This window comes from Mugil cephalus, chromosome 17, assembly GCF_022458985.1.
Source record: "Mugil cephalus isolate CIBA_MC_2020 chromosome 17, CIBA_Mcephalus_1.1, whole genome shotgun sequence".
In the NCBI taxonomy this organism is placed as follows: Eukaryota; Metazoa; Chordata; class Actinopteri; order Mugiliformes; family Mugilidae; genus Mugil; species Mugil cephalus.
Window position 1 is genome coordinate 372,959 of NC_061786.1, and position 13,073 is coordinate 386,031.

Consider the following 13,073-nt stretch of genomic DNA (forward strand, 5'->3'; position numbering starts at 1 on the left):
TTTCTGTCAGAGAGCAGTTGGTAATATTTGTTTGTTGTTAGCCTTTCATACAGGACTTGCCTCTGGTAATCCCAACATAAAGATAGAGCTGAGCCAAAGAGACCTCAGTATTTAAGTTCACCAAAATTAATCTCTCTCGTACATATTTAAATTGCGTTTGTAATATGTTTTTGTCCCATCTTTAAAAAATAAATAAATAAATAAGAAAAAAATATTAATTCATGTGTGCCATGGTAAATGGATCACAGCCTACCACACAGCTTTAAATAAGAAAGATGTCTTTTCAGGCAATTGTGTAATGCATGTTTGACACCCTTTCTTTGTAAATTTCATTCAAGTATTTAACAACACTGTAAAAGCATCAAATTCGATTAGTTTGTCCTTCTGAAAATTCTGATTTTTTAAAGAAAAAATATTCTGAATTAATATTGTGCCATTCATACAGAATGATGCTTTTAATTATTTTAATTTCCTCTTATCTCTTAGACATCTATCACCCTACAAATCCTCTCTCTCAGTGCACAGAGCAAACACAGTAGTACATATTACTGGCTTGATTTTAGAGCCCTGGTGTTTGGCTGCATAAAATGACCAGCTGTGCCTGCAGGGCCTTTAATTAGGTTTCCATCACGCTCTGACAGAGTCAATGGAGCATTGATTTGATTTTCCCTTCAGAAACTGCTGCAGTGGTTGCTGAGGCCAAATGCTAGATGTCACACGAGGATCATTGTGTTACACAACCAACTTCATCAGCAGCGCTATACGACTACCTGAATGACAACTTAGCAGTCTGGGCAGGCCTTGCATAGGTACACACACACACACACACACACACACACACACACACACACACACACACACACACACACACACACACACACAGTTGTTTTGTTTGATGTCTGTATTTTTTTATGTCACATCATGTTATGTTTTCAGTTTCAACGGTTACTGTTGCTGTTTTAGTGTCTAATATGCATGCATATAATTTGCATGTCATGTAGGTCACGGAAACACAAGTGAGCCTCTTGGTTTGAACAAGGAAGGCAACGCAGAAGTGCCTGCAGTTTCTCAAATCCACTTCAGGCTCATTCCAATAAGTAGTCAATTCCCACAGCACTCCACGTTAAAATCTTCAAATTTACAGCTAAAGTAAACCTTTTACAGAGAGGCAAGGAGCTAATTCCACTATTAATTACCATTGCACAGGAGTGAATTTATTTTTTAAAATCTTTTTACTTTTGCTAAATGGTGGTATGCTGGGGTCACACGGGTAAATGTCTTGGCCAGCTAAGCAACGGTATGAAAATAAACAGTCACACTTTACTACAACATGTGTCATGTTCCTACTGTTCCTGTTGCTTCCGTTTTCCATGTTTTTGTTCTCTCCCTCTGTTCGCTTCTTCTATCACCATGGCTGTGGCTTACCTCCAGCGCCAGACAATTCCGCATATCTCGGTATGTCTCGAACAAGAGCAAACTTCCTGTTAAACGTGTTTTTCTCATTGACTCTGGTTTCTTCTTTTTAGTGCCTCCGTGCCGACCCAGTCTCCTGCCAAGCAGCCGATTGTGTTTTTCTCCTGGAGTTTCCAGCGCTTTCTGTTCATTTCATTTTTTTCCCCTTTGGATTTTCATTTTTGTTCTTACCTGCCAGTGTTTGGTATTAAACTTGGTCTTATTGACTTTCCTGAGTCTGAGTGTCTTGCATTCTGGTTCCAACTGCTGGTTGGGCAGCCATCTCGACATGAGCAAATCCGCATCTAAATGGCACCAAAACTGTTGAAGCACTCATTGAAGCAGGCGAAAAATTATGATATTCTGAATCTCGCAAAACAAGCTAACCACGATGCTAGCAGCAGTTCCAGCGCATGACGGATGATATGGCATCTGGTCTCATTCAAATATCAATTGTGATCCAAACGCTGAATAACTTTGCATGGAGATTTGACAGCCTCCTGGGTGCGATTAAAGGGCTACAGGGTGAGCTTCGCAAACTTTCAGCATGACTAACAGTGGTGGAAGACTGAGTCAGCACCAATCAGGACAACATTATCTCACTTATATTTAGAGATATTTTAGGCATAGTAGTGTTTTTTTTTTCATTGAACTCAACTCATTTTGCACAGCAACTACATTGGCTGTACTGCTTGCCCTCCAGACAACTATCAGTGTGGTAGGTATTTTTGGTTCCTTTATATTTTATGGAGAAGTTCATTATGTCTTTAATTTGTATCTTTGTATTGTTGTCTAAGTTCATTTGGGGCAGAAAATCTTACCCCCACACCTCTTGCCACACTAACCAATTAACCTCCTCCTACTCTAATACATTCCAAAGTTTTTCAAGAATTGATTATAATAATATAATATTAGTTTCAGCTGATTTGGTACCTGGGGTTTTAACTTGCTCGTAGGATAGAATATTGATCTCAGACCATGCCCCAATCTCTTTACATAGTCAGTTTTCAGATGGTATATCTCAACACACACGGTGAGGACTGTAATCTATTTGGCTAAAGGAGCCAAGCCTCCTAGTGTATACTGGAACACAAAAAGATTTATATTTTGAAAGCAGTACTGGCCAGCCATCTGTTTCTGTGGGGTGGGAAACCTTTAAATCCTTTTTGAGGGATTTCAAATTAAAAGTTTCACAAGTTCTAAATACAAACAGTACACACAAGAAATGGAGAGTCTGAAGAAAGAGGTTACAAAAATGGAGGAAAAACTTTCAAATTGACTGTTCTTTTTTAAGAAACTGAAATCAAAATATAATGTTCTATCTATAGATAAGGCAACAAAATAACTGAGGCTAAAACAAACATACTATGAACAAGGGAAGAGGGCTGGTAAACTTTTCCGGCGTATCAAGCAGATGTAGACTGAAAGGACAAACCTCGGATCCAGAAGAAATAAACACTCTTAAAGACTTTTATGAAAAACTATACAACTCAAATTGTTCAGTTACTGTTCCTGACATTTAAAAGACATTTTTTTATGCACTAAATTTTTACCCATTGATGCAACACTCTTTGGACTTATTAGACTGTGACCTTGAGGCTCAAGAAATATTTGAAGCCATTTCTCAATTTGTTTGCAAGATTGGAAACGCTTACTTATCATCACAAAAGTCTGCTCTAAGACTGGACACCCTGTCAGAGCTTTGTCTGCTTTTTGTCACCAACAACACACAACACAGAGGAGGAGGGCAACCGTTCCCCGTTTTATATTGTTTGTTGTCTTGTCGGTCCTTGTGATGCTGCCCGTCTCTCTGAACTGAACTGAACACCTGGGCAAGATACAAATGTCTGACTGAGTTGGTTTTGTATTGTGGGTATGTATGTCTGTGCATGTGTGTGTGTGTGTGTGTGTGTTTCTCCTCTGTGAATTGAACAGAGAAAGAGGTGTTTCTATCTCAAATTCAGACTCGTTCTGCCACTGACTAGAGTGGCAAGAGAGGCTTACTGGCTAGAGCCCAAATTGCAAGCAACTCCACGTGAATGGTAATCCTCTTGTGGAGATTTGCTTTGAGTGTTGCGTCCAGAAAGCTGCGAGGAGCAGTGGTATGTAATAATCCCCTACACCCCATCCCTCTATGTTTAACCCCACCCCTCTTCAACAACATCAGACTTTGGTTAGTGGCAGCAATACTGCCTCTCTGTATTTCTTTAGATTTTGATTTTTTTGTGGGATTCTCCATAATTTTCAATACCTGCTTACTTCAGTTAAGCGTAATCTGTTTTTGATTTTTTTTAAGAACTAACACAGGAAATGGGAACTGACTCAAGCATTAATATTTCTGCATCTTATGCGGGGAAAAGTGCTTTTACTCAACTTGAGCACAACATAGTGGCTGGGTATCTTATTACTGCAGGTAACAATCAGAAAAATGTCATTATTTGTCAGTGTTGTTTATATGATCTGTTTTTTTTATAACATTGTTTGTTATTTTGTAAATACTGATTTCTATTTGTTAGAGATACCATGTGCAAGAAAGAGAACTTCTGTCATTGTCTACACACTACACAGCTCTGACATGAATTTCAAACCACTCATTATGACCTGGTTTTAGAATTTGTAATACTGTTAGGGAAATTCAACAAAATCAGGATGTTTAAATCATAAGGTTTAAACACTCATGGTTGTTGTGAAGCTGCTGTTTTACTGTATGTTTATTCTCCTTCAACATATTCTTCATTTATGAAAGCATGATACTTTTCCGTGTAAAAGAAGATGGATGTAAAATAAATAGTTAAGTTTAGAGTAGGCTTAGACCATCCATTGTGAAACAAATTAATCTAAATCCTTTCAAAAGCTGTTCTGTGTTATCTAATATAGCTTGGCCTCGGCATGTTCTTCCACTTTGGATGCACTGTACATTGTTCAATTACCAGAACACAGGAGTTTAATAGTTGTAAGAGTTTAATATCACAACACCTGTGGAGGGGGGTGAATGACAATTGTTTGTTTCTTTTTGCTTCCTCAGCCAATACAATTTTTGTTTAAAACAACTAAGTGTTAAATGTTTGCCCTTTTTTCCTTCACTATTTCTTTTTTTTTTCTTCTCAGGTATCATCAGTTTAGCAAGCAACATTGTGGTGCTTTTAATGTTTGCCAAGTTTAAGGAACTCCGCACTGCCACCAACTTCATAATAATCAACTTGGCTTTTACTGACATCGGAGTGGCTGGTATTGGTTATCCCATGTCAGCTGCATCAGACATCTACGGGAGCTGGAAATTTGGCTACACTGGTTGCCAGGTTGGTTGAACACCTTCACATAGATGTGCATTATCCATTGATATAGCAACCTGTCTTTTTTGTATTCAAGATGAACTATATATATATATAGAACCACACCTCAGGTTGGATTTTCTGTTGTGATGTTTTTTCTTTCTTTCTGTGCTCATTATTTTTGATTAAATATATATTCTCACATTCCTATCAAATATCAATATTCAAAGTCAAAACTGTGTTGTTTTCAATGCCATCAAGTTTCCTGAACTTCTCAAGAAAAAAAACTGTGAGCAGATGGTTCACTGCTGCATTGCAACATGTTGATTGTTCTTATTCTTTCAGCAGAAAATGTTTCACCCCTCTCTGGTGTTGTTATTGGATGCAGTATTGAGCACAATGATACTTATCTACAATCAAAAGGGTCCGTGAATGCTAGTGCCAAACACACTCTCTTTTTATATTTTACAGTCACCTCCAAAAGTATTGGAACAGTAAGGCAAATTCCCTTGTTTTTGTTGTTCACTGAAGACATTTGGGTTTGAGATCAAAAGATGAGTATGAGACAAGAGTTCAGAATATCTGCTTTTATTTCCTGGTATTTATACCTAGATGTGTTAAACAACTTGAGACATACCACCCTTATTTTTTACCCACCCATTTTTAAAGTGAGCAAAACTATTGGAACATGTGACTGACAGGTGTTTCTTGTTGACCAGGTGTTGCCTTTAAGGTTGATTGTTGAAACATTAAATAGCTCTGCATGACTAGTCTACGTTTTGGCCTGGGTTGAAACCTATAAAGTATGCGTTTCTTGTTAAAGAGGATAAACCAACATGAAGACCAGAGAGCTGTCTATGGGAGAAAAGAAAGCCTTTTACAAGCTGAGAAAAGAAGGAAAATCAATCAGAGCCATTGGACAAACATTGGGCATAGCAAGCACAACAATTTGGAATGTCCTGAATAAGAAGGAAACTACTGGCGTACTGAGCAACAGACATTGAACAGGTCGGCCAAGGAAAACAACAGTTGATGACAGAAATATTGTGAGAGTTGTGAAGAAAAACCCCAAAACATCAGTAAGTGACATCACCTATGACCTCCACTGTGCAGGGGTGAAGGTATCACAATCCACTGATCGAAGAAGACTCCAAGAGCAGAAATATAGAGGCTATACCAAAAGATGCAAACCACTCATCAGTAGTAAGAATGGGAAGGCCATATTGAAATTTGCAAAGAAGTACAGAGGTGAGCCACAGCAGTTCTGAAACATTTTGTCTAAACAAAACAAAGGACTTCATCGGGGAAAAAAGTGGAAGGTTTTAGACTGGCCAAGTCAATCACCTGACCTTAACCCAACTGAGCATGCATTTCACTGAAGGAAGAAACCCCCCAAAACAAACAAGAAGCTGCGGTGCCTGGATTAGTATCACAAATAATGAATGCAACAGTTTGGTGATGTCGATGGGTCGTAGGCTTGAAGCAGTCATTGCAAGCAAGGGTTATGCCACCAAATATAAAATGTTATTTACTTTAAGATTATTTGTTCCATTACTTTTGCTTACCTAAAAATGCTGTGGTGTTATACAAATGGTTATATATCCTAAGTTGGTTAACACATCTAGATGTAAATACTAGGAAATAAAAGCTGACATTCTGAACACTTGTCTCATACTTATCTTTTGATCTCAAACCTAGATGTCTTCAGTGAACAACAAAAACAAGGGAATTTGCCTCGCTGTTCCAATACTTTTGGAGGGGACTGTATATCCACCGATACGGCATAACATCATGACCACCTGCCTAATATTGTACATTTTTATTTATTTTATTATTCCTTTATTGACCCCTTATGGGGAATTTCTTCTCTGCATTTGACCAATCCATTCGTTCACACAGTAGTGTATACAGTCAAAGCAGTCGACTGCAGCCTCAGGTAGGGCGCACCTGGGGAGGAAATTGGGGGTTAGGTGGTTGCTCAGGGCACGACAGTAATAGACAGGGCAGGAAGCAAATCTGTGACCCTTCGGCCCCCAAACTGCACCTCTAACCCACAGCTCCTCCTCCTATAGGTGTCCCTTGTGCCTCCAAAAGAGTTGTAACTCATCAGAGAATGGGCATGGGCCTTCTGAGGGTGTCCTGTGGCAACAAAATGTTTTTAGTGAGGGCCTTTGGGTCCTATGGGTTGAGGGGAGGGGTCTCCCTGTGTGTATTCCATAGATACTTGATCAGTTTGGGATCTAGTGAACTTGGAGGCCAGGTCAACACCTTGTGCTCTTTTTCATGTTTTTGAGTTGTTCCTAAAATTGTGTGTGTGCCTGTGTCAGGCTGCATCCTGCTGGGGATGGCTGCTGCTATCAAGGAGTGTCATTGCTATGAGATGGGGTTGCCTGGTGTGGTCTAGGTGTGTGGTCCATTTCTAAGTGACTGTTTTGTTGTGTTGTTATGTTTCTATGTTGGACCCCCTTGAAAACGAGATCATTCATCTTAAGGAGCTATCCATGAATACATTTGTTTTGAAGACTCAAACGAATGCCAGGTCCAAAGTTTTCCCAGCAGAACATTGTATTGTCACAAGATTGTCAATGTTATTAATTTCTCTTGTCAGTGGTTATGATGTTATGCCTGATTGGTGTATAGTATACTGTATACCAGAGGTGTCAAAATTATGTCAGCTTTCCACAAAACAGTTTTTTTTCCAAAGTTGCACTGGACAAACAGACATTCAGTAGATAGGCATTTCTTACTACAGGCCATCTTGCTATGGGATTACACTAATTTACAGTAATTCTAGGCCCATAGACACACTCTTTCATTCTAATATCAACTAGACACAACAAAAGTTTTGTGTCTTCATCCTGCAATTTAACTGTAGACAACAGAAAATCTAAACTTATACATGAACCTTTTTCTCTAACTTCATTTGTCACAAGTATGAAAGCAATGAGTCTCAAGGCACCATCAGGACAAGCAAGCATAGAAATTACAGGGTGATGTATCATGGCCTTTACATAAGCAATGAATTTACATTTCTGTGTTTCCATGTTTCTGTCTTCAGATATATGCTGCACTCAACATCTTTTTTGGCATGGCCAGTATCGGCCTGTTGACTGTGGTGGCGATTGATCGCTACCTCACGATCTGCAGACCCGACATAGGTATCTATTTATAGATGCTCTGCTCTTTGTGTTTATCTGACTGATATGTATAGCATGTATTTTTTTTAGCTTAAACAGACTTGATTAAATTATAAGTCACCAGGTTGGTGATTGGGCATCCCCTTGACATCTAGTACCTCACAAAAGATTTACTATCAAGTTTTATTTCCTTTGAACACGTCTATATCGGTAGATCTCATGTCCTTTCATTTACCATCATATATTTGCTTTTATCCCCTGACTCCAGCCATTTTAGTTTGTATTTTTATTATTATGATTGTTAGTAGTAATAGTTTACTGAATTGGGACAATGCACATTAATCAACATTTGATTGAAGTTGTTGAGGTGGAGCGTTTGTCCCCATTTAATGTTGTAGTAGGTGAAGATGGGATTGAGTTTAGGTTACACTCACAGGTGGTCAGCTCTAATCCTGTGCAAGGATGCCAAAGTGGAGTAGTGTGTGGAGTGTCTTGCTGTGATACTTACAGGGATGTGTTTTTGTGTTAGCAGAATAACACAAAAAAAAAAAAAAAACAGTGTTGGGCCTTTGTAGGTATATAAAAAAACATTTTTTGCCTTTTCCCATTTTGCTAAAATACAAGTTTAATGTGTAATAATCTGATATGATTTTCGCCCTCGATGCTGACTTTCCTTATCTTTGTTATTTTTGTACATGTAATATCTCTCTTCAGGGCAGAAAATGACACTTCAGTCATACAAACTTCTAATTCTGGCAGCATGGTTGAATGCTGTGTTCTGGTCTTCAATGCCAATAGCAGGCTGGGCCAGTTACGCCCCCGACCCCACTGGAGCTACATGCACCGTCAACTGGAGACAGAATGATGTGTAAGTTTCCAAAAGAGCGAATCTTACGGCACTACGGTGATTGGAAGGGGGTGGGGTGGCAGGGGGTGCTGATGCCTATCCCAGCTGTCATCTGTCGAGAGGCGAGTTACAAGCTGGAGAGGTCGCCAGTCTGTCACAGAGCCAACACAGAGACTAGGGATGTGCATATCAATTCAGATGTATCTATATGTCCAATTTAGACGTATGTTTTTTAGACTCCACATCAAAATACGTGTGAGAAAGAGGGAGCGCAGGGAAATGCCCCCGCACCTGAGACATATCTCTATGATGGAAATGCTTCAGAGAGGCAGGTAATATCCACGTATACAGTGAAAATACATCACAGTGCCCATCACAGACATATACATGTAGATCATGTCAATATGCTGTTGTTTCTTAATAAAAACATAAAGATGGGGAATGATAGAGAGTGTAGAATGTTTTATTTATTGTCAAAGTTCAAGTTCTGGCAAGTTCTAACCTGAAGACCTCTCGGCCTGTCCTTATTTTCATTTTTTATTTGAGTTTGTTTGTTTTTTCATATGATTTACTCAGATTTTCAGTTGAGACTTGCACAGATTGTCTTTAAGTACTCTGATTAAAGAGATGTCTGACATTTGGCAGCTTATTTAATTCTTATACAGAGGTATGAAACATTTTTCATAATTACATTCACAAATGGTCATTGTAAAAGTCAACATTTTCATATACACACGTAGACGTCTAAAATGATTGATATTGCTATCAGCAGATTAGCCTTGGTCTTAGTTGGTACTTGGTAGGAAGAATCGTGTCGCATATCCCTAACAGACAGTGGAAAAAACGAATTATTAACTTAATCGGACTATAACAGGAGAATTTAAATGCATGTAAACACGTTACTCCGATTCAAGTCGGAGTTCTCATTATCCAATTGAGACACCTAGATAATGCGATTGAATCGGAGTTTTCAATCGGATAATGCGTGTGCGCATGCTCCACGACCGCTGCACTGGCGTGTGACCCCGGAACAAAAACGTCCAAGAAAGCCGATGGCAGAAGAAGAAGAAGAGAAACGGAGTCCTCTGAGGGATAGCGCAGATCTTACCTGCACCAGCGCGAACATCATGTACAAGATTAAAAATGTAGTATTATCCGTCTGGTTGAGATGCCGGTCCGCCGCATGGACGACTCTAGTTTATTATATTGCGTAATAGGTCAACCCGGAAATCGGGCAAGTCTATTATGCAAGTCACAGCTACATCCTGACAACTCATGCTTGAGACAGACTGAACAAATATTGAGGTAATTAGAGTAAAACAATTCAGTAATTCCCCTAATATAGTATACATTTTTAGAACAATAAAAAGCTGGTGTTGTAGTAATTTGTTTTGAATTATTATATTTAGGAATTGAATTATTGAATTATTATGTGTATGATTGAAAACCTTCTAACCTTCTAAAACATTAAAACTATATTCATGATGACATAAATACACATGCTGCCAGGCCTAAAACAAGAATATATTCTTGACCGATGAGACGCGTGAGATAACTACAACTACTTTTCATCCACAGCTCCTTCATCTCCTACACTTTGACAGTGATTGCTGTGAACTTTGTGGTTCCTCTGTCTGTTATGTTTTACTGCTACTACAATGTGTCAGTTACTGTCAAGAGATACAAAGCCAGCAACTGCATGGACAACATGAACATTGACTGGTCAGATCAGATGGATGTCACTAAGGTAAAAAGTAAGCCATCTTTTAATAGTTAGACCTTTGTACCTATATTTGCTTTAACTCTCCTGTTACCTTCAGTAACACTTTTTAGTTTTGGGGGTGAATTTGACCTCCAAAAATTGATTATAATAATAATTTAAAAAATTAACAAGTTTATGTGTCAGATATGTGTTGACTACTTAAATAGCTCTTTAAATAAGATAAACTCCCTACCCCACTCCACGTATATATCTAGAATATCTGTTAAATGAATATGGAGACTGAGTCTTATCAAAATAATTTGAATCTCTCCAAAAGAGTGTTATACCGTATTCTTCTTTTATTTTAACAATTGGTGTTTGCTGCTGGCAGATGTCCATTGTAATGATTGCCATGTTCCTGGTTGCGTGGTCCCCATACTCCATGGTGTGTCTCTGGGCATCGTTTGGAGATCCAAAGACGATACCTGCCTCCATGGCTATTATTGCTCCACTCTTTGCGAAGTCGTCCACCTTTTACAACCCATGCATTTATGTAATTGCCAACAAAAAGTGAGTGTTTTATCTTTGTTTTACTTTTATAACAGTAAATGTGTGTGTACGTGAATTTATTGAAAAATACTTGTGAGAAATGACTGTGTATGTGTTATTAAAATCCTGTAATGTGTTTTGCTATTGGTAGTATTGATGGTGTAAAGGGCATAATTATTTTTTCTTGTAGGTTTAGAAGAGCCATCATGGGGATGATTAGATGTCAAACCAGGCAGCAAATCACCATCAATACCCAGGTTTCCATGACAACTTCCCAACAACCTCTGACTCAGTGACATACACATATGAATGTAACGTTGCCTCAACATGATTCTGCTCTGACATTGAACACTGTTTAAAGCACTGATATAATTACATAACATGAATCACAAAGTGTTTCTGTTTCTGTTTTCGTCATCTTTCTAATGAATAACCATTGTGATGTGGAGATTGAATTTGTGGTCATATTGTAGTCATTGTTAGTAGTTATTAGTAGTTACTTTAATGACAAATTACATGATGATGATTTTTTTTCAATAAATTAACATTGACATACTTTCCTCACAATCACTGGAAAATTTTACACGAAATTGACATGAAAGTGACAGATACTAAAAACACACAAATATATTTTAGATGAATCTAGATTTTTGCAATTCCTTAGCCTTATTTTGTGTTCACATTATCCTTTTGTCAAATGGTGTTTTCAAATATACTGTATATAGATCACTGATTCAAGATATAGATTCAAATATGTACAGTGTCTTGTAGAAGTTTTTGTGTACTTCAGAATTTTCTACATTTCTGCATAAAAACGAGAATGAATGAAAGAAAACACAGTCAAAAAAATTTAATGAAAATATTCATATCTGTGATTGCTGTTCTCACTATGGTTACTATCCAGATTAGTAGATCATTAAAAAAAATAATATCAGTATTTGTATATTCCTGATCATTTATCAGAATTTATCTATATATAACTCTATTGAACGTTATATTATTAAAGATCACATATGCCAATTTTCAATTTTTGACTGGTAGTGTATGTTATTAATTTATTTATTTTGTAATGATAAAAAAAAAAAATCTCTTAGTACAACATGGCTACACTAGAGACAAAGGATCATATATGAAATTGAGGCCCAGTGTTCAACCATGTGATGATGGAGAATCATGACAAGCTTTTCTCAGGGAGGAGGAGCAGAGGGTTTTTCAGAGCAATAACACACGACACTGACTAGCCACGCCTAACTTACGTGTTGAACTGTGTCCATTCAACCTCGAGTCCCAAAGCAGCACAATATATTTTGCAGATCCTCATCATCACCGGACATGGACAGGTGCGAGGTGATAGTTCATGTATCTTTCATTTATTTGATATTGTATTAAGAATCCTAAAACAGAAAAGAAAAAAAAACATTATTTGTTTGTCCTCCCTTGCCAGGAGTGACCACCATGTGATACAGAAGAGTAAATGAGAACTAGCAATCACTTTTGGTTAAATTGTTGAATTGCCATTAGTTTATCCTCTGTTGAGCAACTTGTTTTTTTTGTTTTGTTTTGTTTTGTTTTGTTAATAGCTTTTATTCTGCATTAAAACTAGCTTCCTCCATCTCCTCTGTTTTTGTGAAACTTGTCTTCTTGTGAATGTCCCTGGTTTGGAGCTGTTTCTGAACTGTGAAGCTGCATACTACTCACCTGTGGTCCTGCCCAGCGTTCATGGCTAATGGTTCTCCATTCCTACCTGAATTCATAATTCTCCAACCTGCTTATCTTGTATTCCTACTACTACTATTGTCACTGACAATTCTATGCCTATTCTCCTGTTTATCCCTATAACAGTAACTGTACACTCTGTATAACAACTAAACATTTCTAAGGCTATTTTAAATGCTACCTCTGTCCATTCTTTTTTTAAAAATTATTATTATTAATCAATAAATCAATGTTTTTCCCCATATTATCTTACCAAACTGATTCAAGTGTTCCATAATTGCTGTGCATGTCAGTTATGTTGTGCTTTGGCACAAGAATATGTTGCCTCTCACGGAAGCACCATTTATGTTGGGGATTATACACTGTGGTGCTGATCAAGGTTATGCACTATAAGTGCC

General features: G+C 37.8%; 1 protein-coding gene across 2 annotated transcripts; it reads left to right on the top strand.

The window, feature by feature from the left end:
• The first annotated feature begins 3,626 nt into the window (after window positions 1–3,626).
• Window positions 3,627–12,576, top strand: rrh (retinal pigment epithelium-derived rhodopsin homolog). Of its 2 annotated transcripts, none has more exons than XM_047611404.1 (7): window positions 3,627–3,865; window positions 4,561–4,751; window positions 7,783–7,882; window positions 8,576–8,729; window positions 10,287–10,462; window positions 10,802–10,980; window positions 11,150–12,576. In XM_047611404.1, exons 1-7 carry the CDS (start codon window positions 3,763–3,765, stop codon window positions 11,153–11,155), a joined length of 909 nt encoding a protein of 302 aa, XP_047467360.1. In that variant the 5' UTR covers window positions 3,627–3,762; the 3' UTR covers window positions 11,156–12,576. The 2 variants fall into 2 exon arrangements, with proteins under 2 accessions (XP_047467360.1, XP_047467359.1); XM_047611403.1 differs by having other exon boundaries at window positions 10,287–10,455.
• Window positions 12,577–13,073: the final 497 nt, after the last annotated feature.

Coding starts and splice junctions, on each gene's coding strand:
- rrh (XM_047611403.1), top strand. CDS start 3,763: ATGGGAACTGACTCAAGCATTAATATTTCTGCATCTTATGCGGGGAAA. Junction 3,866..4,560: donor TGGGTATCTTATTACTGCAG/GTAACAATCAGA, acceptor TTTTCTTCTCAG/GTATCATCAGTTTAGCAAGC. Junction 10,456..10,801: donor ATCAGATGGATGTCACTAAG/GTAAAAAGTAAG, acceptor TGCTGCTGGCAG/ATGTCCATTGTAATGATTGC.